This window comes from Manis javanica, chromosome 4 (assembly GCF_040802235.1).
Source record: "Manis javanica isolate MJ-LG chromosome 4, MJ_LKY, whole genome shotgun sequence".
Classification (NCBI taxonomy): domain Eukaryota; kingdom Metazoa; phylum Chordata; class Mammalia; order Pholidota; family Manidae; genus Manis; species Manis javanica.
In genome coordinates this window covers 155,732,624-155,759,546 of record NC_133159.1, presented here as the reverse complement: position 1 = coordinate 155,759,546, position 26,923 = coordinate 155,732,624, and the positions used below count along the sequence as shown (strand labels likewise).

The following is a 26,923-nucleotide window of genomic DNA, read 5'->3' as shown; positions in this document are numbered from 1 at the left end:
CGTATAGGCAGAAGGGATACAACCTACAGTATATGCCAAGGTTTGTCTAAAAATATTTTACACCTGTTCTCTGTTCTGCACACTGGTCATATTTTATCAGTGAAGTAAAGTACTCACAATGCCAGACGGAATGTGTTTTTCCTTCCAAGTCCTCAGTGTTTTTCCCTTCTGTAAAGCAAACCTCTTCTTTCCTACCTGCACTAAAATAAAGCTAGCCCCATTATCCATATGACGTATCTACCACCAGAGCTATATTTTAACTATTTCTATTCCTGAGACAGTATTGTTCAAATAGGAACAAGCATTTCAGCACCTTCACAACAGCATGGATACTTTAGCAAACATTTTTGGCTGCTGCCAAAGGGAATGTCTACTTGTGTACTGGGTTTAAATCAACTTACGGATCGTATGACAAAGGATACTGAAACACATGTCATGTCCCCTATCAGTGCCTCAAAAGTAGGAATACAAACTCAATGAAAAATGAAGAGAATAGCTTTTAGGATATTATCGTAGAATTTTTATTTAATTCTGTATTGATGCAAATAACAGACTGGACAACAATTTGTTGATACATAAAGACAGTTATGGTCTTCATTTACTTTTCGGATTTCAAAGATCAACAAACATATAAAGTTCTGGACTTATGGCTTCTAAATACGTAAGCACCTAAGAACACATGTTCCATTAGCTCACTGACAGCTCTTTATAGTAAGGTGATTGGTTCCCCATAATTCCCTGAGGAAACATAATGATAGCACTGTATCCATTTTGCAAAGAAAACTGGGCTGAGTCAATTGACTTGATATACTTAAGGAAGGGATTAGATCCCTAACTTCAAATAGCTTCCAGACATAAGCTGCAGCCTGATTAAATGTTTTCTTCTAAGGTTTGCCTAATTGTGAGATGATCTCAAAGCTCCACTTACAGACTATATGTAAAAAGGAAATCTTCCAAAATATAGATCTTAAAACTCAAATATTGAGAAATGGTTAGTGGAGGTTTTCTACTCACAAGTCAAATTTCATTAATCACAAGACTTTTAGCCCAATCTAAACCTCCAAAAGCCCATATAAGGGTTCAACAATATTTGGTCCAATCAAATTCTAACTAATCCAAAATCTAAATAGTAGGCACTTAGTGTAACAAGATTTAATCCACACAGAAACTACAGAAATTGAGCCATTTTTAAAATGGGTTTTTCTATTTACTGTGCAGTTTAAACATGTTCAAAACTAATAGCAACACTGAAGCAAGTGTAAGTTCACCCATAATAGCTTACACTTATAAAATGTGATTTTTTATTTTAAACCAAAATATATTTTGATTTTTTTCAAGAAAGGCTTTCAGAACCAGTTTGAAGTAAGAGGTCATTTGGTGTCCATTAAATGTTTCAACATAAAAGTAAAAAAGACCATTTATCACAACATCTATACATACAGAAATAATGCATTCAAAGCTGTTCCTTAAGATAGTTTTTCAAAGTAATTTAAAAACAAATCACAGGTTCTAGAAAACATATTGTTGTCTATTTTGGTACCTTACTTGCCCTTTCCTTATCATGTCTATCAATAGCACAGGTAAGGAATATGTGTGAAAATAGCTGCAGGTCAATGTTTACAATTTTACTTAAATGTAACAGGGCTACTAAATCTATAGTCCTTATTTAGTCTAAGGGAATCATCCAGTGGTTCTAAAATGAGAATTTACACAACTAGGTCAAGAAAATCAACAAAATTAAGAGCATTGATATAATTTAACAATTTTCAAAGACATTTCCAGATAGCCTGTGATTATAGTTTATGGCCATTGGAAATACAATGTATCTCTCTCAAAACATTGTGATGACTTCTGAGCATTGTTAAGAGTCTTCCATTAGACTGTTCTCATTAACACTTATAGGGGTTCTACAAGTCATGTGGCTAATACATCAAAACAACACTATTGCTGACTTCAGAATAGTAACTTATTGGAGGAACAAAGCATAGAGCTTGAGAGCATGAACTTGAAACCAGACTGAGTTTAAATCCCAACTGCCAATTATTGGCCATGCAATCATGAGTGAATTAATTAAGCTGTATCTCAGCTCCCATTCTGTAAACAGGGTTAGAACTGTGCGAGGCACATAGTACTATGTGAGTTAAAACATTTTAAAAAATGGTTTCTACACAAGTGTTGTGCTAATTTTCCAACTGTATCCACACAGATATTGATCCTAGGTCATTTAAACATGAAGACAGTATCTTCCTAATATAACACAAAACTGAAAAACTCTGATCTTAAGTGACCTCTTGGGCCAAACTGATTAAAAGTATAGTGGGTTTTATTCAGCACTGACAGTTCTACATACTTGTTGTCTAATAAGGTTCTCTTGTCTAATTTTGAGTTACCTTGTTTCTGACAAAAGCATGCATTCTAGTCAAGCAAGGATATATATTTGACGTCTTATGTCTACGTTGTTGTTTTTGTGGGGAAAGGATGTGGAGGAAGGTTTCCAACCACCATTTTACTGCATTAGCTTAAATATGTCTGAAGACTCTTTATTTTGTCACAGTGACTTATTTTAAAATAACCTAGTCCTGAAGATTTGTAAAAGACTCTCAATTAAAATGCGACTACATAAGACGTCTCTGTGAGAATTAAATGAATGCAAACAAATACCCATGAGAAAAACATTTTAAACTCAGGATACTTTTACACAGGGGTCAAAAGCATGATGGCGCCGTATGGAGAAAAAGATTTGGGGCTAAAGTGTTAAGTTTTTCTAAGATGTGCTAGATACAAGCACCTTAAAAAAATTTTCCATTCCTAGTGAGCAAAATGGGCATGCAAATAGCCTTTGTTCATGCTTTAAAAAAAAAAAATCCCAAAGCCCTCAAGGATACCAAGTTCAAATCAAACTAATTTCCTCAAAACCAATTAAGATAAAATGTTTTTCAGTACAAAATCAACTATGTACCAATAGAAATTTCCCTAAAATTTTTGTCCATCTGATATTCATACTACATTGAGCTCAATTTAAAATGTTAGTGTTCCAGATTATTACAAATTCTATTGTGTACCTACTTGCCGGCTGCCTTATGTTGAGAGAAAAGTATAACTTGAGCCTTTCTTCATTTATAAAAAGGCTGTTTTCTTCCAAGCCTATGACTTCACTCAAATCTATAGCAGAAACTAGTGCTTAAAATCTACTCTCCTGTTTTACAGCTATTCAGACTTCATGGTGAAAAAAGAACATCGAGTGACGGCAGACCAGATCTCTGCCAGGTCCTCGCTCTCCCAATACTTCTGCATAGCCTCGTTCTGTCCACTGAAGGACAAAGGCCTTACCATACAGCCGAAAGCACAGCTTAGCTACTTCCAGTGCTAGTATTCCTTAGCACTTTGGTTGCACTGAACTGCTGGGTAACAAAGGCCTTTGTAGCCTAGTACACAAAAAACTCATTTAAGACCCAATTTATTTCATTAGGAACCTAGTGTTGGTTTACAATAAAAATAGACAAAGTTCATTTTTTCTTTTAACCCAACAATTTTCTCACCAATACTATGTCAACACCGAATCAACGGACATTTAAAGTGAAATGACTCATCACTGTATTTTAAAAATAGCCTCTCCCTTCCAACTCATCAGTTTTTAAAAACTCTAAACAATCTACTACAATTTGACACATATAGATGACTAATCTTTGAACCCCCCAAACCAGCAGGTTGGCTTGGCTGTCCACGTGGAGAAAAAAAAAAAAAAGAAATTTTTGCTGGGAAAATGCACACAAATACTAACATTTAGCAACCTGTCCAATCTTGAATAGATTTTGACCATAAATCCTCCAGCTACTGTAAATGTATTAGTAAACAGACCTTAATCTTTTTAAGTAGGTCAGCTGCTGTGTCCAAGCAGCTTTTCTGAGCTGTTCCTCTTCCATGCAGAAACACACCACCAATCTGATGGTCTCTCTCCATATACATTTAGAATTTTTAAATAAATCCACTCAGGTTACATGAGTGAATTTCATTTTATCACTTGTCTCTTAGAGATCAACACAACACATGATAAAACTTGCTATAGAACAGGGTCGACTAGCCTTCATATACCATCCCTACCTATCACAGGGAGACAGACATGGACTGCAGGGAGCTGCTGAAGAGTGAAGCTGTCCCAAGCTTGGTTAGCTTTTCATGTGGCAAACTACTCTGGTGCACTAGTAGGGAGGCTGCTTTCCATTATCCCTTTGCGATTCGGTGAGTCAGACCTTCTGCAACATTAGCGTTTATAACATCATAATTCCAGAGGGAGCTCTTTGGCAAAGGCTTAAAAAGAAAAACCACAATAAGCATTTTTAATTTTAAAGAATTTTAATACAAACTTAATATAAACTATTTCAGTCCCTCTTAACATGTAAGACACTGACTCAAAATACTTTTATACCGTTTTTTCAAGTATTGCACAATATAGGTACAAAATTAATATTTACGATTACATTTTCTTCCATAATATATAGCAAAAATCTTTAAACCTTTTAACAGAAAATACATTTTTTTTGAAAAAGCAAATATTCGTACTTTTTAATTCCACCACTAAAGGAATATTCTGTACACAATTTTAGAATAGCTGATGTCTTTAAGATGGATATTTTACAATTTCAGTAAAAAAAATACAACATGAAGCTGCTGTCACAGATCACTGTAGTAAAAAGATATAAATGCAATACCATGTCGTAGAAACAATATATATATCCTCTGATATTTTACAAACTTTGTACTAAATTAAATTATACAATTAGAAAAGACCAATAAACCCACTTATTAGTGCCAATTTTTTATATAAAAAAAAAACCAGCCTTGTCCTTGCTATATCTTAAATACTGTAAGAGGCCATATCTGAGAGTATACTTTAAAATATACAGTCGATATAAAATAACTTTGTGCTTGGTTGGCAAACGAAAAATGATGCATGTTTTATTTTTGTAACCAAGCTTGAATGTATCTTTACAATGAGCTTTAAAAAAAAAAATCTCAAGGAGGTGAAAAAAAATTCCCCTTGGGCTGGAGCATTTTAACTTGCAGATACATTTTCTTTCTCTTTTTAGTTAGCCATAACGGGCTGGAACTGCTGGTTAGAATACTGCATGTTATTTAAGCTAAAATTCAAGCCATCTACAAAAGACTTCTCGTTGAGGCCTCCGTAGGCAGCAAACACATCAAAGGCATTACTGTACTGGAGAGGGCTGAGGCTGAGGGAGCTGTCCCCGGGGAACATTCCACTGGCACTACTACCTTGACCCTGCGTATTAGGAAAAATAAACTCCTTGGCATTAGGAGAAAGAGCGGAGGTTTTCTGCTGCTGTGGCGGCGGTGGTGGAGGTGGAGGCTGGGCTGGCTGCTGTGGCGGCGGCTGCTGGCCCCCCAGGCCAAGCCCGTACAGAGAGTGCGCTGAGGAGGAGATGGCTTTCTGCTTCAAGAGGTCATTCACATTCAAGCCGAGGTTGATAGGAGAAGTACGTGCAACCTTGTTGCTGCGGCCACTATTCTTCATTTTGGTAGAGCCGAACTTGGTGGCAGCAAAAGTGGCAGTGGTGAAGGTTAAAGGCTGAGTGGACCGGGGCATGAAGGTGGGGCTTACAGCAGCGGAGTGACCAAAGGGAGGCGACGGAGAGCTGGACACCGATGAGGCTGGGTCACTTATGGGCATAAAAACCTGGGCCTCTGGGTTAAAGCTGTTTTTGATCTCCTTATCCAACTCACATCCATTTTCACTATTATCATCCACATAAAGCACTTTCACTGGTCCCTTTTCACCAATTTGGTAAGAAACTTCAAACGGGTCGATCCAAACACTAAGATCCCGTGGCAGATTGCCACGCACATCATCAATGTCCAAACCACTCTCTTTGGACGCTTGTTCAATCACTGGGTCCACTTTCTCCCCTATGTGTATACACCTAAACCCTGATCCTTTGTATGGCTTTTCAGGATACCAGTGCCCTTCATATTTCTTCTTAAGAAGTCTTTCAAGCTCTTCACCAAAAATGTTGACACGTCTCCTGGGAAGCTTATTGTACAAATACGAAATAATAAAATTTAGTGCTACTTGGATTTCAAGCTGCATAGCTGCTATGCCACAAAGTTAGATCTGTTGCAACTCCCCCACCAACAAAAAAAAAAAGTGTTCAGTTTGCGGCAGAGAAAAAAATTTTCATTCAAAGTGCTGGTATTAGTAGATTCTTCTTTACCTCTAGTGGTCTTGCTCCTTAAAGAAAAACAAACAAACAAACAAACATGTCCAAGTAAGATAAATCTAAGTCCCATAACCTTTTTTAAACCCCAGTAGTAATTTCACTTTTGAAAAAGTCTAATAGTCTAGAAGTACAAAAAGTATAGTCAGCATTAAATAAAGGAACATACAATAGGAAATTGTTTATTAAAGCTCAAAATCTCATGAGAAAAGTTAAGACTATTTTAGTTAAAACAGTATTTCTTAACCCTATTATTTACTTTAGTTTCTGAATAGAATTACAAGAAGAAAAGTATTTCCAGAATATGTAGCATATTCCTTTTTTTTCTTCCTTCAGTTCTTACAACAGCATTTACTGGAAACTATCCTATCCTCAGCATACCCATCCACCCACCTTCACACATATATATGTCACTTTTAGAAGTTGGTCATATTCTTTCCTATTCAGCAATTTAGAAGTGAATTCTATTTTTTAGTTCATTTTGGATACGTACTGCTTAAATCTGCTTTATCATTACACACTTAGAAATTTGAGAAGTTTGGAAAATTAATTTCCAAAGTACACGTGCTAAAATTTAAAGTACTAAACAAAAATTATGAACCAAATTATCTTATGTACAGTAGTTGAGGTCTGAAACATACTAAGGGCATGCAATGTAACAACAGAGCTTCTCAGTGCTTTTTCAGTGTGTATTTTTCTAAATTTGAAAATACCTCTTTTGCAGCAAGTACCACAAAAGCAATAATTAATTTCAAAACTGATTGTTCTGTTTAAATGGCAGTTTCTTAGTTTTCTTCTCATTTTCAAAAACCACCTCGCTGCCTCACGATAAGAGAACAGCCAGAGAGGTATGAACGATAAAGTCGACCTTTAAACGTCTGCTGGATCAGCACTGGGTGGGGATAAGAAAAGATCAAGGGCAAACAGAAGATATTTGCAAAGGGGATCTATGTGTACAGCATGGTTGACTTAAAAGGACATTTAAAATTCAAGCTGGTATTAATCCATCTGTTCCATCTTCCCCATTGGTGGTGACAAAGGGGAAGGAATCCCTGGCTGCCCCCAAACTACAATTTCCAAGCCAAAAGCCTAAGCGTCGGCAAAGGCAGCTGATTAAGCCAAACTGCTTGAAAGTGCAGCCGAGCGAAATTCAGGCTCGGCGGAAGGTAGTTTTAAAGCAACGCCTTAAGACAGGAGTGTGAATTACGTAAACAGCCAGTTGGGTCTCATTAGATTTCTGCTCACAGCCCCGGGAGCCCAGGAGCTACAGCAGCAGCAGCAGCGAGAGGAGGAGGAGGAGGAAGGCCACAAGCAATGGGGAGGGCAGCCACTTGAGGCCGGGCAGCCGGCAGGTCGCGGCGCCCGCCGCCCAGGGTCAGCCGCTCCCCTCCCCCCCGCGCCGTAACCTGACCCGCCGCTCCCCACCCCCCGCCCCGTGGCTCCTGGGACCCGGCCAGAGCCCGGGGAGCACCGGTTCCCCGGCACCATTTTCGGCCCCGCGCACCTCAGCGTTCCCCTCAAGCTCGCAGCTCGTCGCGTGCACCCCAATCCCCTATTCGCGTCAGCTCGTCCCGGGCCGCCCTTCCCCGGTCGCCCGCCCCGGCCCGGGCTGAGCCCGACGCGCCGGCCGGCCCCGCCTCCGGCTCCAGGGCGCGCCGGGGCCCCTCGGAGCCGCTTCCCTCCGCGCCCGTGCCGCGACGCAGCTGTCCCCGAGCCCCCGAGGGCCCGGGGCTCGACGCCGCTGCAGCCTCTCCTCCCCCTGACCCCGCCCGCCGCCCCTCGATACTTACGGGCTGCTTCGTGGCTGCTTTCACCACAGAGCTGTCCGCTGGGCGGGGGAGATGGCACCGGAGGGTCGGCAGCAGGGAGCTGGCTGAGTGCAAGGCGACACCGCCGGGCGAGGGCGCAGAGGTCGGGGGCCTCGGCGCGGGCTCAGAAGCTCGCCCCTTCTGGCTCAGGGAGGCGGGGAGGGGTCAGGCGAGCGCGCTCACTTCTCCACACAGCCCGGTGCCCGGCCAGTGTCCCCGTAGTGTGCCCACACCGCACCGGGCCAGAACTTCACTCCTTCTATCGCGGCGCGAGCCCCGCCTCTCGTTTTATATTCTCCTCCCTGCCCCACCAACCCCTCCCGTAGGGGTGCGCGCGCGCCCGATTGCGTCACACAGCTCGGGGCGCCGTAACCATTCCCCGCCCCGCCAACCCGCACCCCAGAGCCTCGCCCGCTGGCTCCACCCCTGCCCTGCCCCCCGACGCCATTGGCCAAGTTCCGCCTGCCCATGTCCTGATGGACGGTGGAGGACCGGGAAGGGCAAGGCCACACCTCTCGGCCTCTAGAATGGCCAATGAGATGACGACCTGGAGTCACTGTGGGCGGGATCAAGAGAAAAATTGGAAAGGGATTGGGGGAGAGACATGCCAGCGAAGGCCAGAGGTTGGGTGGGACGGCTGTCGTAGGTCTAGGGGGAGAGCGTTGGGGAGAAGGGGGAAGGGGAGCAAAGCAGGTGGAGCGACCGGGGAAACTGGGGAGGATCCTGACACTAAGGCCGGGAGCGAGAGGAGTGTTTACAAAAATATGCCCTACCCGAATGGAACTGTGGCCGAGGAAAACCCCACTCGTAAAAGAGCCTCCAGTGCACCCAGGAGGGCCGAGGGAAAGGGCGAACAGTGACCGGGACTCGTGCACCCAACTAATTGAATATTTAATCACCTCGGGAGCCGAAGCCAACTGCCACCCTGAGAGTGGCAACTGCAGAACTCAGAGCTGCCGTGCAGGCTGGGGGTGGGGAAGGGAGACCACCTGGCCACACCTCCCGCCCAGGCGGCAGTTTAACTGTCTCCGCACCCCACATCAGACCTCCCGCAAAAGAATCACATTTTATTCCAAATGTGCCAACCCAGACCTCTGTGCCAAATTGCACGTATCTAAGTATATATGTGCATGGCTGTACTTCAAGTGCCTACTTGAACATAAATACGCATAATAAACATGGTGCCTTCCTGTAATGTGCGTTTAAGATAATATTCGGTTGAAATATGGGTATATAGGGAGCAGGGAACGAGAGAGACTCGAGGGGGGCAGGTAAGAACCCTTTTTCACAATCTGCAGCAGAGAAATGCACGGAGTTACAGTGGGAGTGGAACGGAGCGTCCCTCACGGCTAAAAATATTACTCACAGGTAGCAACGACGCCTGATTGGCCATGCTTCTCCCACAGTAACTAGGCGATTGGCTGTATGGTATCCAGGAGACCGACGTCAAACTCGCCCTGGGAGCTGGGGAGAGAAAATCCTAAGGGTGGTAAGGGAGGGAAGGGGAGAAAAAGGAGCGATGAATGAAACGCCCGTGGCCTTGCCTTCCCTTCTTCCCTCTCTGCACTGGAGCTCCTCCTGGAAAAACACCAGTTGGGGCGCCTCCTTCCCTTCAAACCTGAGGGACCTGCACTTTCAACCTGCTATAAGGAAGTTAAAATGCAACTCACCTAGGAGTGGTGTATCCGCAGAGCCGGCTGTGTAGACCAGCTGTGCTCCTCTGGCGTAAGCCCGCTTTACGTGTTAGGCTTAGAGGCTTTGCGCTTTATGAACACAAAATGTAGCTGTAGCCTTTTTCTCCATCCCGACTCTCTTGCCCTCCTACCTGCCACCCTCTCCTCCCACAGCCCTCCCCCTTTAGAAGGAACCAAATTGAAAAAGGATATTTCTAAACTCCCAACGTGTGTGAGAGGGGGAGGGAAGATGGGTTTGTGGAAAGGGCGGAGGGTGGGAGTGGTCAGGTGACCGATTTTATGTTTATTGTACAGATTGCTAAAACTCTGGCAGCGTTTTTTAAGAAGAGAAGTTTTGCTCAATGACTCTTTAAATTCTGATTTTTTTAGTGCTTTAGGTTTTTAGCTGTAGACAAGGAGGAGTGAGATTTGGTTGTGAAAGTATGGAAACATTTTACATTAAAAGGCCCCTTCCTCGGCATCAAAAAAAATTTTATTATTCGTTCACTGTTTCCTTCTTTTTGCTCATTTGTATTTTGTTTTCTTCTATAATAAGCATTCCATTTATTATTAAAAAATTAGTTATATTTAATTTTATAATTGAGTACACCAATTGCAAAAAAGGTAGGTTATTTTGGGAATGGCTTGCTGAGAGAAACACTTGATGTTTCATGTGCCCCTGAGCATAATTTCTCTTACCATTAGGCAAATAATATTACTGTACCAAACATCCAGAATTGTAGGACCATGTGTTGGGCCATGTGTCTTGATTTGTAATTTGGAAAATATATCACTATAATTAGAGGAATATATTAGCTTGGTTGAGATTAAAATGTCAAACTAAAGATAGATGAATTGAAATTTTGTCAAGCTTATCTATACTTTTCAAGAATTCTCTAAAGGGACACCACAAATTCTCTTTTCTGAATGCTCCCAATCTAAAATCCCAGGTTTAAAATTTGAGAGCGGTCTTCCAATAGGTACTGATTAAATATCAATGACAGCAAATAGAATTTTTAAACCAGAAATTTAAATGTCAAAATGTATGAGTTATTGCTGCTCAGCCCCAGAGTGTGAGAGGATTTCAAACCAAATATAAATATAAATAAATATAAACACACAAACACAAACCGAGACCCCATGGCATCCTGGAAAAAGTACCGAAGAGCAGGTAGCGGGAGATCAGAATGTCACCAATTTCACTGTGAACTGTTAGTTCCCCCACTTAAAAGAAGGGTTGGATTAAATAATCTCTAACATCTCTTTTTTTATTTTTTATTTTAATTTTTTTCTAACATCCCTTTTAATTAAAAAATTCCGCACTTAAAACTCAACACCCTTTCAATAAATACTGTAGTTCTTTTTCAAATATAGATAGCAAATAAAAGGGAAACGAGATTCATGTCCTTCCAACACTACCAGTCACAAGGTCTAAAATTCCCTTTATCCAAGTTTTGTACTTTAATGGACCTCCATATAGCTTATTACTATTTAACATTTACTTTGAAATTACGAAGGCGAGTGGGCTATTAAATGATCATTTAGAAATATGGAGGGAAAAAAAGAATTTGATACTAGGCTCCAGGTGGTTTCACAATCAACTGTTCCGCTCTCTGGGCAACTGATAGTAACTGGAAATCATAGCCGTTGCCTTTTGCATCCTTGCATACCACAAAAATCCTTGAGTGGGACTTTATGATAAAGACTATGACTCTTTGGTAAATGAGTAAATTTCAATATCATTGTAAAACAGAGTTCTGGAAAGTGCCCTGAGTTATTACCTTGATTTCTATGAGATATGTTCTAAACTTTCTGATTCTTATTGTTCCCTGTAACCTGAGACAGGATTATGTGAAAATCACCATCACTTGGTGTGTTTTTTACTAAGGGTCATTTCACTTCTAAGGAATCAAACTTTTACCTTTTTTTTGAAAATTAAGCAACATGCAAATGTAATGTTTTTTTTTAAATTATTATCATTTCTTTTAAACAGTCATGCAACGTAAACCATAGCATGCACATTTTAAAAATTAAGAATTATAAACTCATCATTGAGTTGCTAAAAATCAAGTGAACCAATTCTTTCCTAAACGTTTCTCAAAGGAAGATGTGCACCTATGATTGAGGAAACCTCAGTGTGGTTTTCTGTGGCTTCTCATAGAGTTAGTGGACGAGGGCCATGAATTCTTCAGAAGAGATGAAAACACAGACATTTGTGATTGGAAGTTAACTAGATAACATTGAACAAACCCATTTATCTTTGAAGCAAGCATACACTGAGGCAACTTGGTCTGATAGGAAAATGTCTCCTTATAACTTGCTCACTCCCTGTCACCTCCATAAGCAAAAATCCAAACCCACATCTTGAAATTTCTTTCCATTAGCCAAGGATGAGGATTTTGATCTCAGCCAGATAATAGAGTTGCAGATTCTAGGAGTGATACAGTGTTTACAACATTCTAAGTGCAAAGGACATTTATTTGAAGTCTCTGTGAACCAATGTTATTAGAGTACTTTAAATACATGAATTCTAGATTTCATCCATTGCACATGATGTTAAGGAAAATTGGAAGTGCTGTATTATAATGATACATAAATTTAAAGCATAGATTTCATCTGTTATTATGCAGCTCTGCTTTAATTTTATTTATATATATATATATATATACACACACACACACACATACATACATACATATACATTTAATTCTATATACATAGAATTTTATAAAACAGATGCATGGTCCTGCAATTCTGGATATATCTATATACCAAGAATACACACACACACACACACACACACACACACACACACTTATGCAAATTGTAGCAGACACTGTTGCTAGCTCACCCATTTCCAATGTCCCATCCCCTTTTCCTTGACTTCCTGACTAAAGAGGTCATAAGAGCTAAATCTGTATGTTCCCAGCCTTCATTGCTCTAGGGGTGGCATTGTGACACTGTTCTGCCAATCAGATATAAACAGAAGTTAGTTGGAATGGTACCTGAAAAAGCTATCCTTCGGAGCTTGTTCCAGTTAGTACAGCTGCATAACAAACTATCCACAACTTAGTGACACCCATTTTATTATACTCTTGGGTCCTGTTGGTCAGGAGTTCAGACAGGGCACAGGGGCATGGATGGTTTGTCTCTACACAATGTCTGGAGCTTCAGCTGGGAACTCTCAGATGCTCAACAATCATCTGGAGCAGATTTCACTAGTAGAACTTTCTCCAGTGATGGAAACATGCTCTATCTTTGCTGTCCAATATAATAGTTATTGGCCACATGTGGCTATTGAGTTCTTGAAATGTGGCCAGTGTGACTGAGAAACTGAAGTTTTTATTTAATTGGTTTTGATTAAATGTAAATTTAAATAACCACATGTGGTCAGTGGCTCCTGAAAGGCACAGCATGGATTTGGAGGCCTCTTCACTTACATGTCTAGCACCTAGGCTGGGATGACCGACCCAAAGGTTGGATTCAGTTGGCATTGTTGAGTGGAGCACCTTCACATGACCTCTGAACTCTCCCCATGGTGTGGGCTTCTCACAGCATGGCAGCTGGTTCTGAGGGGAAGTATCCCAAGAGGGAGTTTCTGCAGAATGAAGATTCTAAGAGCCACATGGACACTGCATAGCCTTTTATGACTCAGCCTCAGAAGTCACAAAGCACCACTTGTGACATACTTTACTGATCAAAGTAATCATAAACCTGCCTAGATTCAGGAGGAAAGCACATAGGCCCCCACCTCCTAAGGTAGGAATATCAAAGAATTTGGAATCATTTCTAAAAATGTCACTGGGACACATCCATAATTTTTCTGCCCTAACACAGATCTGATGGCAGGAGCTGCAGCAGCCTTCTTACAACCATGAACAGAATGCAAGACAATCACAGCGATAAGGGCTCTGACCAAAGCTAGTAACTGCCTAGGTCTAATATACTTTTAAATCACATTAAGTGCCCCAATGTCTTCCAACTGAACAGATTCTCAATAAAAAATATCAACTGAACATCTTTTAAGGAAACCTGAACCTGAATCATAAAAGAATAAATAAATAAATTTTTTTTTCTAGTCTGAAATATCAGGGCTTCTTTCTCATTATAAAACCTGGAAATGCTCAGTGTAGAAAATTTGAAAAACAGAAATAAAGAAGAAAATAATAATCATCTTTAATCTCACTATGCAGTGATAACCATTGTAAGCATCCTGCTGTTTTTTCTAAATGAGTTTCTACTGCATATTCAATTTTGTATTCTGCAGTTCACTTAGCATTACATTGTTCCTGTTTTCCCCTAACAGTAAGCATTGTCATAATCATCATCTTTAATGATTGCATTCTGTGATTTTAAAGAATTTATTTAATCATTGCTAGGCACGTAGGTTGTTGAGAATTTTTCTGTCTTAAAAACAATCATATTTAACAAATGCTTTTATATGTAAGTCTTTAACTACATCTCTGATTCTTTCTGTAAGATAGTTCTATAATTGAATTTACCAGGTCAACGGGAAGGGATTTTTTTTAAGGCTCTTAATACATAATGATGATCCACTTTCCTGAAAGATTGTACTGTTTTACACTCCCAGTGTATAATCATGTCTGTCTCACTACATCCTAGCCAACATTCCCACTAAAACTTCTTTCTATTCTTGGCTAACTTGATAGGTAAAATGGCATCTCTTTGTTGTTTTAATTTGGATTTCTTTGATTATATGTAACATGAATATGTTTTCAAGTATTTACCAGGTCCTCGTAGTACTCTTTCATTGAACTTTCTATCCATACCTTTCTGCGTATTTCTACTGAAGGGCTTTGTGTTTTTCTCTTCAATCTGTGTGAGCATCTTTCAAATTATGTGCCAGATAGGTGGCTGAACATGATTCTGATCTTAAATTTCACTCTAGAACTTACCAAATGTTTTAAACATGTGATTTTGATGCCTAGAACCTTGATTTCTGACCCGTTGTTTAACTTTTTGACATTCAGCCTGAAGCAAAGGTTTTTGGTGAATGCTTTAAAAAAAAAAGATGAAACAAAACAATCCTAATGTTCCTTACTCAGTCCTCTTTCTCCTTGATCTTTCCACGACATTTTGCACTGTTTACTGGTAAGTACTTGAAACATTCCCTTTGACTTCGTACATTCTTGCACTGACATGGGAAGTGCCCAGCGTGGCTCCCACTTCCTAGCTATCTCAGCTGCAGTTGAACGTGGTAGAAAAACTAGAGAATTGAAATTAGATTCGCGTTTGAGTCTTGCTATGCCTGATATTAGGGGTATGGCTACACTGAGTCTCAGCCTTCATGTAATAAGTGGAAGCAGTAATTACCCTCCAAGCTGTGTGAGAATTGAATGAGACAATGCCTGTGAAAATGCTTTGTGAACTGTAAAACCCTAGGTGTTAATATTTTCTCCTTTCTTTCCCCCTTTCTCCCTCCTCCTTCTTTGCTTTTTATATCTGATGGAAATTTGATTCAGCTCAAGTAATAAAATCTGTGAAGTTGATTTTAAACTATGCAAGTATTATTAACACTCTCTTCTCTCATATGCAGGGTCCCCAGTTCTGCCATTCCCACTTTTAAAATATCTTAGAATCTCATGCCTTGGTGTTTTATTGTTACTTAATTCTTAGGTTATCTGACTTTTCCTGTGTTTATGTCCTATCTCCTATGTAATTCTGCCTATAGAACAGCATTTCTACCCACCCTGGAACAAAATAAAAGGAAATAATTCTATGGCAGAGTGTAATCCAAAAGCTTTTGGTTTCTGGAAAACCTAAAAACTTTCAGTGGAAAATTCTAATGGGGCTCCAGGAAGATTTGTTTCTTCTACCTCTTCAGTTCCTGTCTGTGCTGTATTTGTTATTCCTTTAGACAATATCCATTCCCCTTTCCTCTAGTCAAAGTCCTGATTTTCGTTTGAGCATCCATCCCTCTCCCACTCTCCATCTGCTTCCTTTGGGACCTGACATCTACGCAGACAACAACTAGAACATGGCGTCCCCCCCACCCCCACCCCGGCCACTGTGATGGGTTCAGGGATGGCCACTGACCTAATTAAGCCAACTGGAGCCAATAAGTCTCAATTCTGGGACTTGTGCTTGAGGTATAGGGGATAAGGACTTTTTTTGTGAAATATGAACTTGGAAACATCTGTTGTTGAGGTTCCTTGGACTATCTAGTACCGTCAGGAGAGAGCGTGTTGGAGAATGCCGCTAATCCAGGCAAAACATGGAGGAAACCAAGTCTTGGGAAAAGCCTTTGACCCCCACATCACCTCTACCTGGACTTTCAGCTATAGGAGTCTCAGCGTGGGCCTCCAACAGAGCAGAGCCTGAGCAAACGGCTTGTGCTACCAATTTAGTGGGAGTGAAATCCCAGGGCATAGGAGTGAGGGACAGAGGGAATAGACCAGTCAAGGAGGCAGAACCAATCCAAGGTTGCATGTTGAAATGAATTGTTTAGATCCCACGGGCCAGTCCTCTAAGAAGCCAGGAAAGAAAAGGCAAAGAATTTATTCACTGCTCCCCTCACCCACTGGTTAAAGGAGTCACATTCTGGGATGGTAACTCCTGCATTTCCGGGTTCGGGATATTGGAAGGTAAGTAGTGTCCTGTACCTCAGAACGAACTGGGAAGTCCAGAGGCAAACTGTGCCTGAGAGAAGTGAGTCGGAGCCTGTGCAGATCTGGCCACAGCAGCAGCAGTTGGAAAGAGAGAAGATGAGGCCAAGAAAAACTGACATGGTACCTAAGGTATCAGATGGTCATGAGCTAATAATAAGTTCCTTTTTGGCTAAAGCCAGTCAGGTTAGGTTTCTACACAGGCAATCTTGTGTCTGTCTACACCCCCATCTCCCGGACGGCTGTGGACTCACTGCCTGGGCCATCCATTTTGGCATGAGAGCGTGGGCTGCCTTCTCTGTTACTCAGCTTATTGTGTTGGTGTTTGTCCTGTCTCTCCACAGGTCTGCCTGGCCACGAGAGCAGGGCCATAGGAGCGATGCCATTACAGAATGCTTAACAAACAATGAACTGAACTGATTCTCAAGTTTCACAAAACTCAGCGTTCTACTATTTGGTTATTTGCATCCCAATGTGCTTTTCCCCGTTCATGCTATTTTTTCTGACCTGTTAAGTTTTATCATTTGGGCAGTACTTACACAGTGAACCACCAGATGATTTCACATGCTCAGTAGCATTTGGATTCTAAAGTTAAATCATTGTTCTTCTATTCTTAATATGGCTAATATGAAAAAAATATTAAATGAAATGTAGAATAACTCTAGGAAATTTGATATAAACCAAAATAGAAATTCCAAAAGTTAAGAATGGGGAGAACAGCCAGAAGGAAAGAATTGAATCATAGGAGAAAATTCGTTATTTTATTTAGATAAAAAGAAAACATTTGGATTATAAACTTGATTAAATAGATATCTATGTTCTTGTAAGACTTTCTAAGGATGGACATTCAAATGTCCATGGGATGGATTAAAATTTCCTGTGTATCACAAAGGAAATTCCCATAAATTCCCCAAAATAGAAACCTTATGACTCAAACTGTCCAAAGAACATTAACATTAGAAATTAACAACAAATGTAGCAAAAAAATCTATTCACTTGCAATTTTAAAGCATTTTTTGAAATGGTTGTTATGTTAAAGAGGAAATCAAAGTAGAAACAACAGATTAGAGTATTGCCATTGTGGAAACTATATAGCAAATTCTTTAGAATGCAGATAAAGTGATAGTTGGAGGAAAATGTATTACTTTAAACACATTTATTAGACAATCAGAAAAGCTGAAACTAAGTTATATAAGCATTCAACTCAGAATGCTAGGAAAAGAGAAGCAAAATAGACCTAAATAGAGCATAATGATTAATAAAGATAAAAACTGAAATTCATGAAATAACAAACATCACATGTCTAAAATCAAAAGCTGATGTTTGACAAGTAAAATACAGAAAACTTTTACAAGTCTGATTAAGGGAAAAGGATTCAAGTTGATAATTTTAGAACTAAGAAGAGAACATGATTATAGAAACAGAGATTGTTAAAAGAGAGAGTACTATGCACAACCTGATTACATTTACAGTTTTCAGGGAAAATGTAAATGATCCCAGTTGACTGAAGAAATAATATCAACCCTAAAAAGATCACCAGCAATGGGAAAAAAAATTTTTTTAAACCCAACAGTTTAAGATCTACAGAAAAGAATCAATGTCAGGGTGGTTTTGTGGCAAGATCTTACAAACTCATTCTATGAAGCTTTCATAATGCTAATACCAAAGAGAAGGAGCATAAAACAACAAGAAAAGATAACCAAGGGCTAAATTTACTCATAAACACATATTTTAAAAAGCCTAAATGAAATAGCAAATTGAATCAGTATACTAGAAGTAATGCAAGGATGGTTCATTGGAAGGATATTTGTTAATGCAGTTCACTACATTAATACAATAAAGAGAGGGAAATAATCATTTCAGTTAATTCAAAAATTTTAAAAAAGAACATTTGATAAAATCCAATACCTTCTCATGATTGGGGGAAGAAAACCCCTTTTTTAAGTGAAATAGAGAAAGAAACATCCTTAATTTTATAAAGTTTCCATCAGAAACCTACAACAAATATTTTACTTAATGGTGAAGCATTAGAAGCATTTTCTTTAAGGTCAGGATTGAGACAAACTGAGTTGATACCATTGTTATTACTAAGCAAGCCCAGAGTACCTAGTCATTATAATAAAAAGAGGTATATTTCAACCCAAGAAGAGACAAAATTAATTCTCCCCCAGAAAATAATCTCTTTTGACATTCCAGCAGGACTTTTTATGGATATGCTGATTCTAAAATGCATCTGGAAGAGTAAATATACAATTATAGCCAAGAACATTTTTTTTCATCTAATATGTATACTTTATTTTCAGATCTTTAATCCATCTGGGTAGTTCTATTTTATTTATTTATTTTAAAATTTTTTAATTAAGGTATTATTGATATACACTTTTATGAAGGTTTCACATGAAAAAACAATGTGGTTACTACATTCACCCATATTATCTAGTCCCCACCCATACCCCAATGCAGTCACTGCCCATCAGTGTAGTAAGATGCCATAGATTCTAGCCATGAACGTTTTGAAATAGAACAATGAGAGGAGCATCTCCTATTATACAGGGAGACAAACAACAAAAATTTCAGAGATATAATAATAAAAAATGTGGTATTGATGTAGGAATAACCAAATGGTGAGGAAAGGGAACAGAGAGTCCTAAAGTTATCCTACATAAATAGGAACTTAGTTTAATAACAATGCAATTGCAATTTGTGGGAAAAATGGTATTAGGACAATTGACTATCAATTTTAGGGAGAAAATGGTGTATTACAACATGCACAAACATTCCAGGTGCTTTAAAGATCAAAATGCTTTTAAAGACTATAAATCAATAAGAGATAAATATAAAAACATGTTTTTTTTAATGTTGAGTCAGGATAGACTTTTTAAGGAAAGCCTCAATCCTAAAAGCCATAAAGAAATATTGACTATACATAAACAAATTTATCTTATAAATAAACAGATTAACAGATAAACACTTAAATCTTTGGTGAAACTAAAGAAACCATAAACAACATTAAAAGAAAAATAGCCAACTGAAAGAAATTATTTGCAACTTAAGCAGAGAACAAAATATTAATACCCATAATATATAAAGAACTCTACAAATCAACAATTGAAAACATGTGAACCCAGTGGAAATTGATAAACAACAAAATGGGATCACTTGACTGAAGGGAAAAATACAATTTATTAATAAACACATAAAATGATACTGTGTCTCACTAATAACCTAGAAAACAAAAGCCAAAACAATGAGGTCTGTTATTTTGTCCACTGGTTTGAAAAAACTTACTACAAATTGCTGATTATTAGTGTTGACAAAAGATTTCTAACAGGAATTCAAATTGATTAAGTCTGAGGGTGGGAGTGAAGAGAGATGCCATTTTGTTAGTGTGCACAAAAATGCCCACATATGTGCAGAAAAATATATCTAAAGATACAGTTTAGAATTGTGAAAGAATGGAAGCAACTTAAATGCCCCTCAATAAAGGATAGTTGAATCATTCTGATACACCTTTACTTTGAAAATATTGATGAGAAGGACCCATAGTGATGGGGAAAGAATGTGCACCAGGCATTGTTCTCCGTGCTTTATATCTATTTAACCCTCACGGAAACCCAATGAGGAAGTTACCACAATTTGTGCTATTTCACAGACAAGGGAACTGAGGCACAGTAGGGTAAGTCACTCATCTAAGCTCACACAGGTGGTAAGTGACAGAGCTGGGATTTGAACCCCAGTGATCTGACTCCATAGCCTGTGGTTTGACCAAGAACCCTAAACCATGCTTCCGTATGACTGTGGTATGCTGGGAATAAAAGTGAGCTGCATAATCTTATTTTTACTAAAACTGGAAAATATGTTCTGGTGCATAGGAAAAGGTGGTTACATTTAACAGAGAGTTTGCCCGTCTGTCTGGATTTCCCTTCCACGAGCTCTTTGGAAGGTGCTATGCTGAATAATGCAGGGGGCTGGCAGGTTAAGTAAGCCCCAGGCTAGTGCAAAGCCCATAGGTTCCCAAGTCAGAAACCGGGGAGCCATCTGGACACCCCCTTTTACTCACCTCATCCCTATTTCCAACCTGCCACTGAGCCCATCCGTCTGACCTCCTACCTGTTGATCTAGTCTGTGTACCACTGTCTGGACTTTGAGCGCCCTTCCCTGGACCACGGCACCAACCCCCTGCTGGCTTTTTGCCTTCACTGCTGCCCCCGTTGCTGACCCAATTGTCATCCCAAGGCTGAGGGATGGATCTTTATAAAATGTAAACCAGACATGTTTCCACGCCCCACTCCCTCCAGGGTAAACCTATCAGTCTCCCATTTCTCCTAGGAGGAAAACTGAAATTCTCCAAGGCCCTTGGAGGACCTGCTCCCTGCCTGCCCTCCAGCCACATGCAGAGCTTGCACAGCCTTCCCTAGCCCTCTTCTACTTCCTCAAATATGCCAGGTTTCCTCCCACTTTGGGGCTCTTGCTCCATGCCTTGCCTCTGCCCCTCACCACCACCCCCGCCCCGACCTCATTAACCTCTACTTAGCGTCCAGTGTTATTTCACTTCTTCAGGGGGAAGCTGTCCCAGCCTTCACTATTAGAGTAACCCCCGAACTCCTCTGCAGGTATTCATTCAATAGTTGTCTGTGAGGCTGTGAGGTCTATAAGGGAAGGGACTGTGTCTATCTTGTTCCCTGTGGTATCCTTGAAGCAGGCCCAGAGCTTGGCTCACACAGGTGCTCACTGAGCTCTTGTGGAAGGGAGGATGGAAGGGAGGAAGGCAGGAAGGGAAGAAGGAGGGTAGGTGGGAGGGAGTGTGTGATCCTGTTGTGCTATCTGGCAGACTGTGACAAGGCCACAATTGGGGCTGTCAGCCTGGAAGGTGGGGAAGGCATCACAGAGCAGAGGGAGGCCTTGAAGGGTGGTATCGTTCCCCAGGTAGGGAAGGGAGCAGGACATCCCAGACTCAGAAGCTGCAGAAGCCTGGCGTGGACCCCTGTGGTTGGCAGGCCAGGGGGGCAAGGCAGATTGTGGGGGCACCAGCTCAGGAAGAGCCGTGCAGACCAGGGAACGCTTTTCCCTTTATTCTGTAGGTGATGTGCAAAGCTGGGAAGGTCGTCAGGCAATCTTTCCCCAGTCCCTTTTTCCATCTCTCCTTCCCTCTTTTCCTTCCTCTGGAGACAGGGAAGAAAGTCTCCAACTGCCACACAGTATGCTTTGGATGGAAAGGAAGTGCCCCCCAAAAGCCTCCCATGGGCTCAGAACCCGGCTCTCCTGGCTCCTCTGCAGGTGTTTCAAGTCTTTCAAAACTGAAAACCACGAGACTATTGGCTTCCACATTCCCTACCCTGCTTTTTGTGCTTGAATTTATACTTCAGTCAACAGCAGTCATTGAGTGCTTGCTCTGTGCCAAGCCCCGTACTAGGCTCCCAGTCACGAGGATGAATAATTCATGAGCCCTGCTCTCAAGAGGCTTACAGTCCTTTGGGGTTTCGGGGTTGTTTGGTTTGGCTACAAAGAAGGTTAGATGTGCCTCAGAGTCTCCTCGAAAGTTCCTCTGTGTTACCAACTAGCTCTGTCTTGCTGAATTAGCTCCGCCCCATCTCCTGCTCACCTGGGAAGGACAGACCTTTCCCAACTGGGCTGGAAGCTGCTGAAGGAGCAGCCGGGATATGGTTTCTAAAGAGCAGGCAATGGGGTGCCTGGCCACAAAAATGTGCTTATAAGGGCCTGCAGTCCCTCTGTTCTATTCCTTGGCAGGTGCATGAACCTCTGAGGAGCATCACACCTTAAATAAATCCTGACCACTTCTTACCTCTCATGGGGATTTATTTACGGCAAGAAGGGGCAGCCAACCTTCAGGGCCTGCTGTATTCTTGAGATTTTGAGGTTGTTTCAATTAGCTACTGCTGTATAACCAGGCACAGCAATGTATTGTTTCTCACAAGGCTTTGGGGTGGCTGTGTGGATGGTTCTGCTGGCCTCACCCACAACCAGTTGTGGCTACAGTCATCTGACTTGAGGTGGAATTTGAGCTGGAGGGTCCTGCATGGCCTCATTCACATGTCCGGCAATTGGTGCTGGTTGTCAGTTCTCCAAGCGGCTTCTCAAAAGACTCACTGAACTTCATCAAAGTCCGGTGGTCTTAGGGTTATGAGAGGGTGATAGTAGAAGCTGGAAGACCCCAGAATTTGCACATCATTTCTACCACATCCTATTGGTCAAAAAGTCATAAGGCCGGTCCAGATTCAAGGAAATGGCAAAATAGACTTGACCTCTTGATGGAGGAGCAGCAACATCTCATTGCAAAGGGTTGTAGACACAAGGAGGGGTGATTTGCTGAGGCCGTTATCCTGACCCTCTACCACAGAGGTCTAAAAGATGTGCAGTATGAGGAGTTCACTTCAGGACAGGAGGGCAGAGGTGTAGTAAGTCCCTGTTCTTTGCTAACATCTGTTTCATGACCTTGTCCAGATTATTCTTTGTGTATAAGGGTATAGCCTGCAAATCCAGTTGGCTTGACTCCACAGAGCACATCAAACTACATAGCACTGTTTGTCTGACCCTGTTGAGTTGTTAAAGCATGTTCTTCACCAGGCGCACTGATAAGCTGGTAAACTAGATTGGGAAGTGGGTGGGGATTTTTAGCATTTGCCAGTTTCTGAGGTGTAAATACTCCTACACCGGCCAGCTTCCAGCTACCAATATGACATCACTGAATGAGGAATTTAGAATAGATATGCATAATTGATTCTCAGTCTTATACAAGTCAGCTCCACACCTTTCCCTTATCTCTAGAATTTTCTAGAAGTGAATACATTAAAAAAAAAAAAAAGCAAAAGTTTTCCTGATGCCAAAAGAATAAAATATGTGAAGAGTCTTGTCCTGTAAGGTGGGGAATTCCACAGCTATTAGGCAGGCTGTGGCAACTGTGGCAACTGAATGGGATCTAAACATACCCAGTGGTATCCTTGTGTGAGTCCAGGCAATTTCTGGAAGCAGTTATTTCTGGAGGTGATGGTAGGAGGAGGTGAGGGACCTGTCTTGGTATATTTCTATACCATCTTCACTTTTTTACAATGTTTATTGTAAACGTAAAAAAATGTGTGATTTTTTGCATTCAATTTATAATTAACAGTTAAAACTAAATAAGCATACTATAGACTCAGAAATTTACAGACTGTGTAACATAGTCTGTGTATTAGTCAGGGTAACATAATCCCAGAGAGATCAGAGAATCTGCCCCGGTCAGGGATACAGTCCAGGTCTCCTGACTTCTGACTCGGTTCTTTCCCACAGCCTTCAGGCTGTCCTGCCTCCATGCAGCTACGAATGGGAAAGAAAGTGATCATTCTACCACCAAAATGGTAGAGCTTTACTCTGGGACACTGGGCATAGACTGGAAAGCAACTCACTGGGAGCAGCTTCCAGGCGTGGCAGGCCACCAAAGGCCAAGCGTGGAAGCCCGAGGAGCTCATCACAAGGCCCCCATAGGGAAACTGACTGACCACCGGTGTCATTAGCGGTGAAGGCAAGCAAGTACGGAAATCCCCTATCCATCATCGGCCTGAGAGGTCCTCCCACCCCACCTATTTCTGGACTTCCCTTTTGGGAAACCATCATTAGTATGAAATTGGTCTCTTGAAAATTTACCTTTTTTTTGTCTTTTGGAGAGCGTAGTGTTTCTTTGATTTGTTTTCCACTTCCTTGTGGACTTTTGCTTAAACAACCTTTGGGCTTCAGCCACGTACAAGGCCAACCAAATGTGGTATGAAAACACGTGTCAATAAATTAATGAAAATAACACACAAAGGGCGCCCTTATCTTGCAATGGGAGGAGACGTTTGTTTTTAAGGAAAGGTCTTGCTTGTCTTGTTGGGGGTGAGTGTGGGAGGAGGGTCAGGGAGACGGGCACCCACAGACCAAGACGAATGGAAAACTGAAGAAATAAAAAACCTCTCTGGAAACAAAACAAAGCGGTTGCCTGGTTGTGATGCCGACTCTCCCTCAGCTCAGAGCCGTGTTCAAGGCTGAATGGAACATGTTTGGAGCCCCAGTGGGGACATTTCTATTCCAGGCTGTGCTGACCCACAGAGGTCAAACCACCCAAGCACTTGGAGGTGAAACCAGTTCAGCCTCAGCTTTTCTGGAAACCTTCTGTGCTTTCTACGTTTTTAGTTCTGTGGGTATATGTCGTCCTTGGCAGGCTCCTTGAGGGAGGGTCCATACCTCATTTGTCCAGTATCTCAAAGTGCCTATCATACATAGTAGCTCGTTGTTGGCAAGTGACCAGTGGATGCGTGCTGAATGAAGGAATTAAATCCACGGCAACAAAGACGTTGCAGATGGACTTTACTAGTTGGTGTGGCAGGGAGGGTTGGGCATGGGGCATTGGGAACAGGTGAGAAATAAAAAGTGACCAGGATATGTCCCCACTCAAGGAGCTTACAGGTAAATCCAAGAGACAGACTTCAACACAGATAGGGGTTAATTACCCACTCAGCTCCTTGCCCTGGGGCCTTTGATTTCTATAAGTTATTACCAAACTTGAGACCCGGTCTTCTCCTCTGTCCCTCACCCCAATGGGGCCACTCCAGCCTACCCTCGGAAGAACAAAGAGGTTGCTGGGTCCATACTGCAGCAGCTGCAAGGGCTGCTCTAACGTCTAACGTTAGGCGCAGGTCCTCAACAGGCCCTTAGGGTGAGGGCTAAGGCTGAGGTCCAGGGCTGGGGCTGGGGCAGGGAGTCCACTGGGTGGGCAGGTGGAGGAGGAGCAGAAGCCAGGCTCCAGTCCAGGCCCTTGACGAGTGCCAAAGGTGGAACTGGAGACAGCAAGTTCAGGTGTCAGGTCCAAAGGGCAAGAGGAGGGCCATAAGTGGGAAAGGACCCAGGTGTCCCTGGAATGGAGGGAGCAGGCTGGGCCAGAGGCCGGTGGCCAGGCACATCCCCACAGGACATCAGAGGTACCAGCTGTGAAGGTGTGGGTGGCTTAGGTCAGCATGAAAGCTCAGAGCCAGGACAGACACCTCGTACACACCACAGAGCCTTTGTCACAGTCCCACAACCAAGCCCCACAAGGTAGCCAGGCCCCAATAAGGGCATGAACACACCCTAAACTCTGCCCTGCCCATTAGCCATGCCCCATGACAAAGTTTCCCTCCAACCCCGGGAACACTGAGAGAAAGACAATGTAAGTGAGCATTTTGTAAAGTTCATTTGTTTCCAGTTTAAATGGCTGTCTATTCTGAGATTATGTTTCTGGCTTTTGGTGATGAGAGGGCTTTTCTTTTATCAAATCACAAGGAAGGTAGGTAATAAGGTTTTTGGTTGTTTGAACAGACTCACTTGGCTAAATTAAAAAGTTGGCAATATTGGTACCCAGACTTAGGGGGGAAGCATCAAATCCCAGTCTTGTTCTTTTTGCTGTAAGGACCTGAAGTCCTGTTCCTGAACCCCAGATCCTGGCTGCCAGGACACCAGCAGCTCGAGGATGGCATGTGTGCCCTTTGAACCAAGCACCATCCTAAGCCTTTGCATATGCTGACTCACTCCCCACCATGTTTTTGCGCACCTGTGCCTACCTAATATGTGGATTTGTCAACTGAACTCCACTCCTGATGGCTCCCCTACTATAAGGTTCATAATTTCCTCCCTGACCCCTAGCCACCTAGGAAGTAGAGTTCTGCTCAAAATTCCTAGCCAGTGGCTGCACCTCTACTCCCTGCTGTCAAATCCTCACCAGACCCTTATACTGACCACCTGGCTGAACTCCTACCAGATTCCATCATGAAAATAGAGTCACTGAATACTGAGCACAAGCCCTGGGAGAAGATCCACCTGCTGCCCGACTCTGGGTCTCAGAAACTAATCACCTGTCCAACTGACCCCTTCCCTATTTACCTGCATCTGACCCTTCTGGGCCCTCCTGGGCCCTCATTCCATCCTCTCTGGAGCCTGACTTCCTGTGTGCTTCCTGATAGAATCTTCCCCGAACACATGGCTCACTACTATGTGAATCTTGTGGTTTCTGGACATAGCCCTTATCATGCCTCCTGTAAGCAAAGCAAACCTTGAGTCAAATACTCCACTCTGTCCCAGGCCTGGAGCTGTTGCTTTCATAACCACTGAGAACATACCACGTGTCAGTGTTCCACATTTTAATTGTATTAACCCAAAGATACCTCACCATAACCTTTGGTGGTAGATTCTATTGTATGTCCATTTTGCAGATGAGCAAATCAAACCCAGAGTGCTAAAGTCCCTCACCTAAGTTCACACAGCTAGGAAGTAGCATAAATGGCCTTTGAAGCCAAGTTCTAGAGGCCCAGCCCTTCACACCACATTGCCTGGCTCTTCCTTAAAGTCCAAGAGTCCCTGCACTGAAGATCTGGAATTAGATGAGTCTTTCTGGCTTATGAGCTCCAAGGCTGTGGAAAGTCACAAGTTCTCTGGGTCTATGCTCTTACATTTTCCATGATTTTGTAAAAATTGATACTAGGCACTCAGCATGCAGTGCACACAATCCTTACCCTCATCCTTTGCTGGGCTGAAACCCTGGCTTCCACAGACATGCTGTGAGTGGGGCCTAAGGTATT

The 26,923-nt window shown here is 41.8% G+C and overlaps 1 protein-coding gene across 2 annotated transcripts; it reads right to left on the bottom strand.

Annotated features, from left to right (window-relative positions):
- Nucleotides 1-4,334: 4,334 nt before the first annotated feature.
- TOB1 (transducer of ERBB2, 1) lies at nucleotides 4,335-9,514 on the bottom strand. Of its 2 annotated transcripts, none has more exons than XM_073235430.1 (2): nucleotides 9,408-9,514; nucleotides 4,335-6,247 (listed from the first exon to the last, which is right to left on the bottom strand). In XM_073235430.1, exon 2 carries the CDS (start codon nucleotides 6,104-6,106, stop codon nucleotides 5,084-5,086), a length of 1,023 nt encoding a protein of 340 aa, XP_073091531.1. In that variant the 5' UTR covers nucleotides 6,107-6,247; nucleotides 9,408-9,514; the 3' UTR covers nucleotides 4,335-5,083. The 2 variants fall into 2 exon arrangements, with proteins under 2 accessions (XP_073091531.1, XP_017525027.1); XM_017669538.3 differs by lacking the exon at nucleotides 9,408-9,514 and adding an exon at nucleotides 8,024-8,319.
- Nucleotides 9,515-26,923: the final 17,409 nt, after the last annotated feature.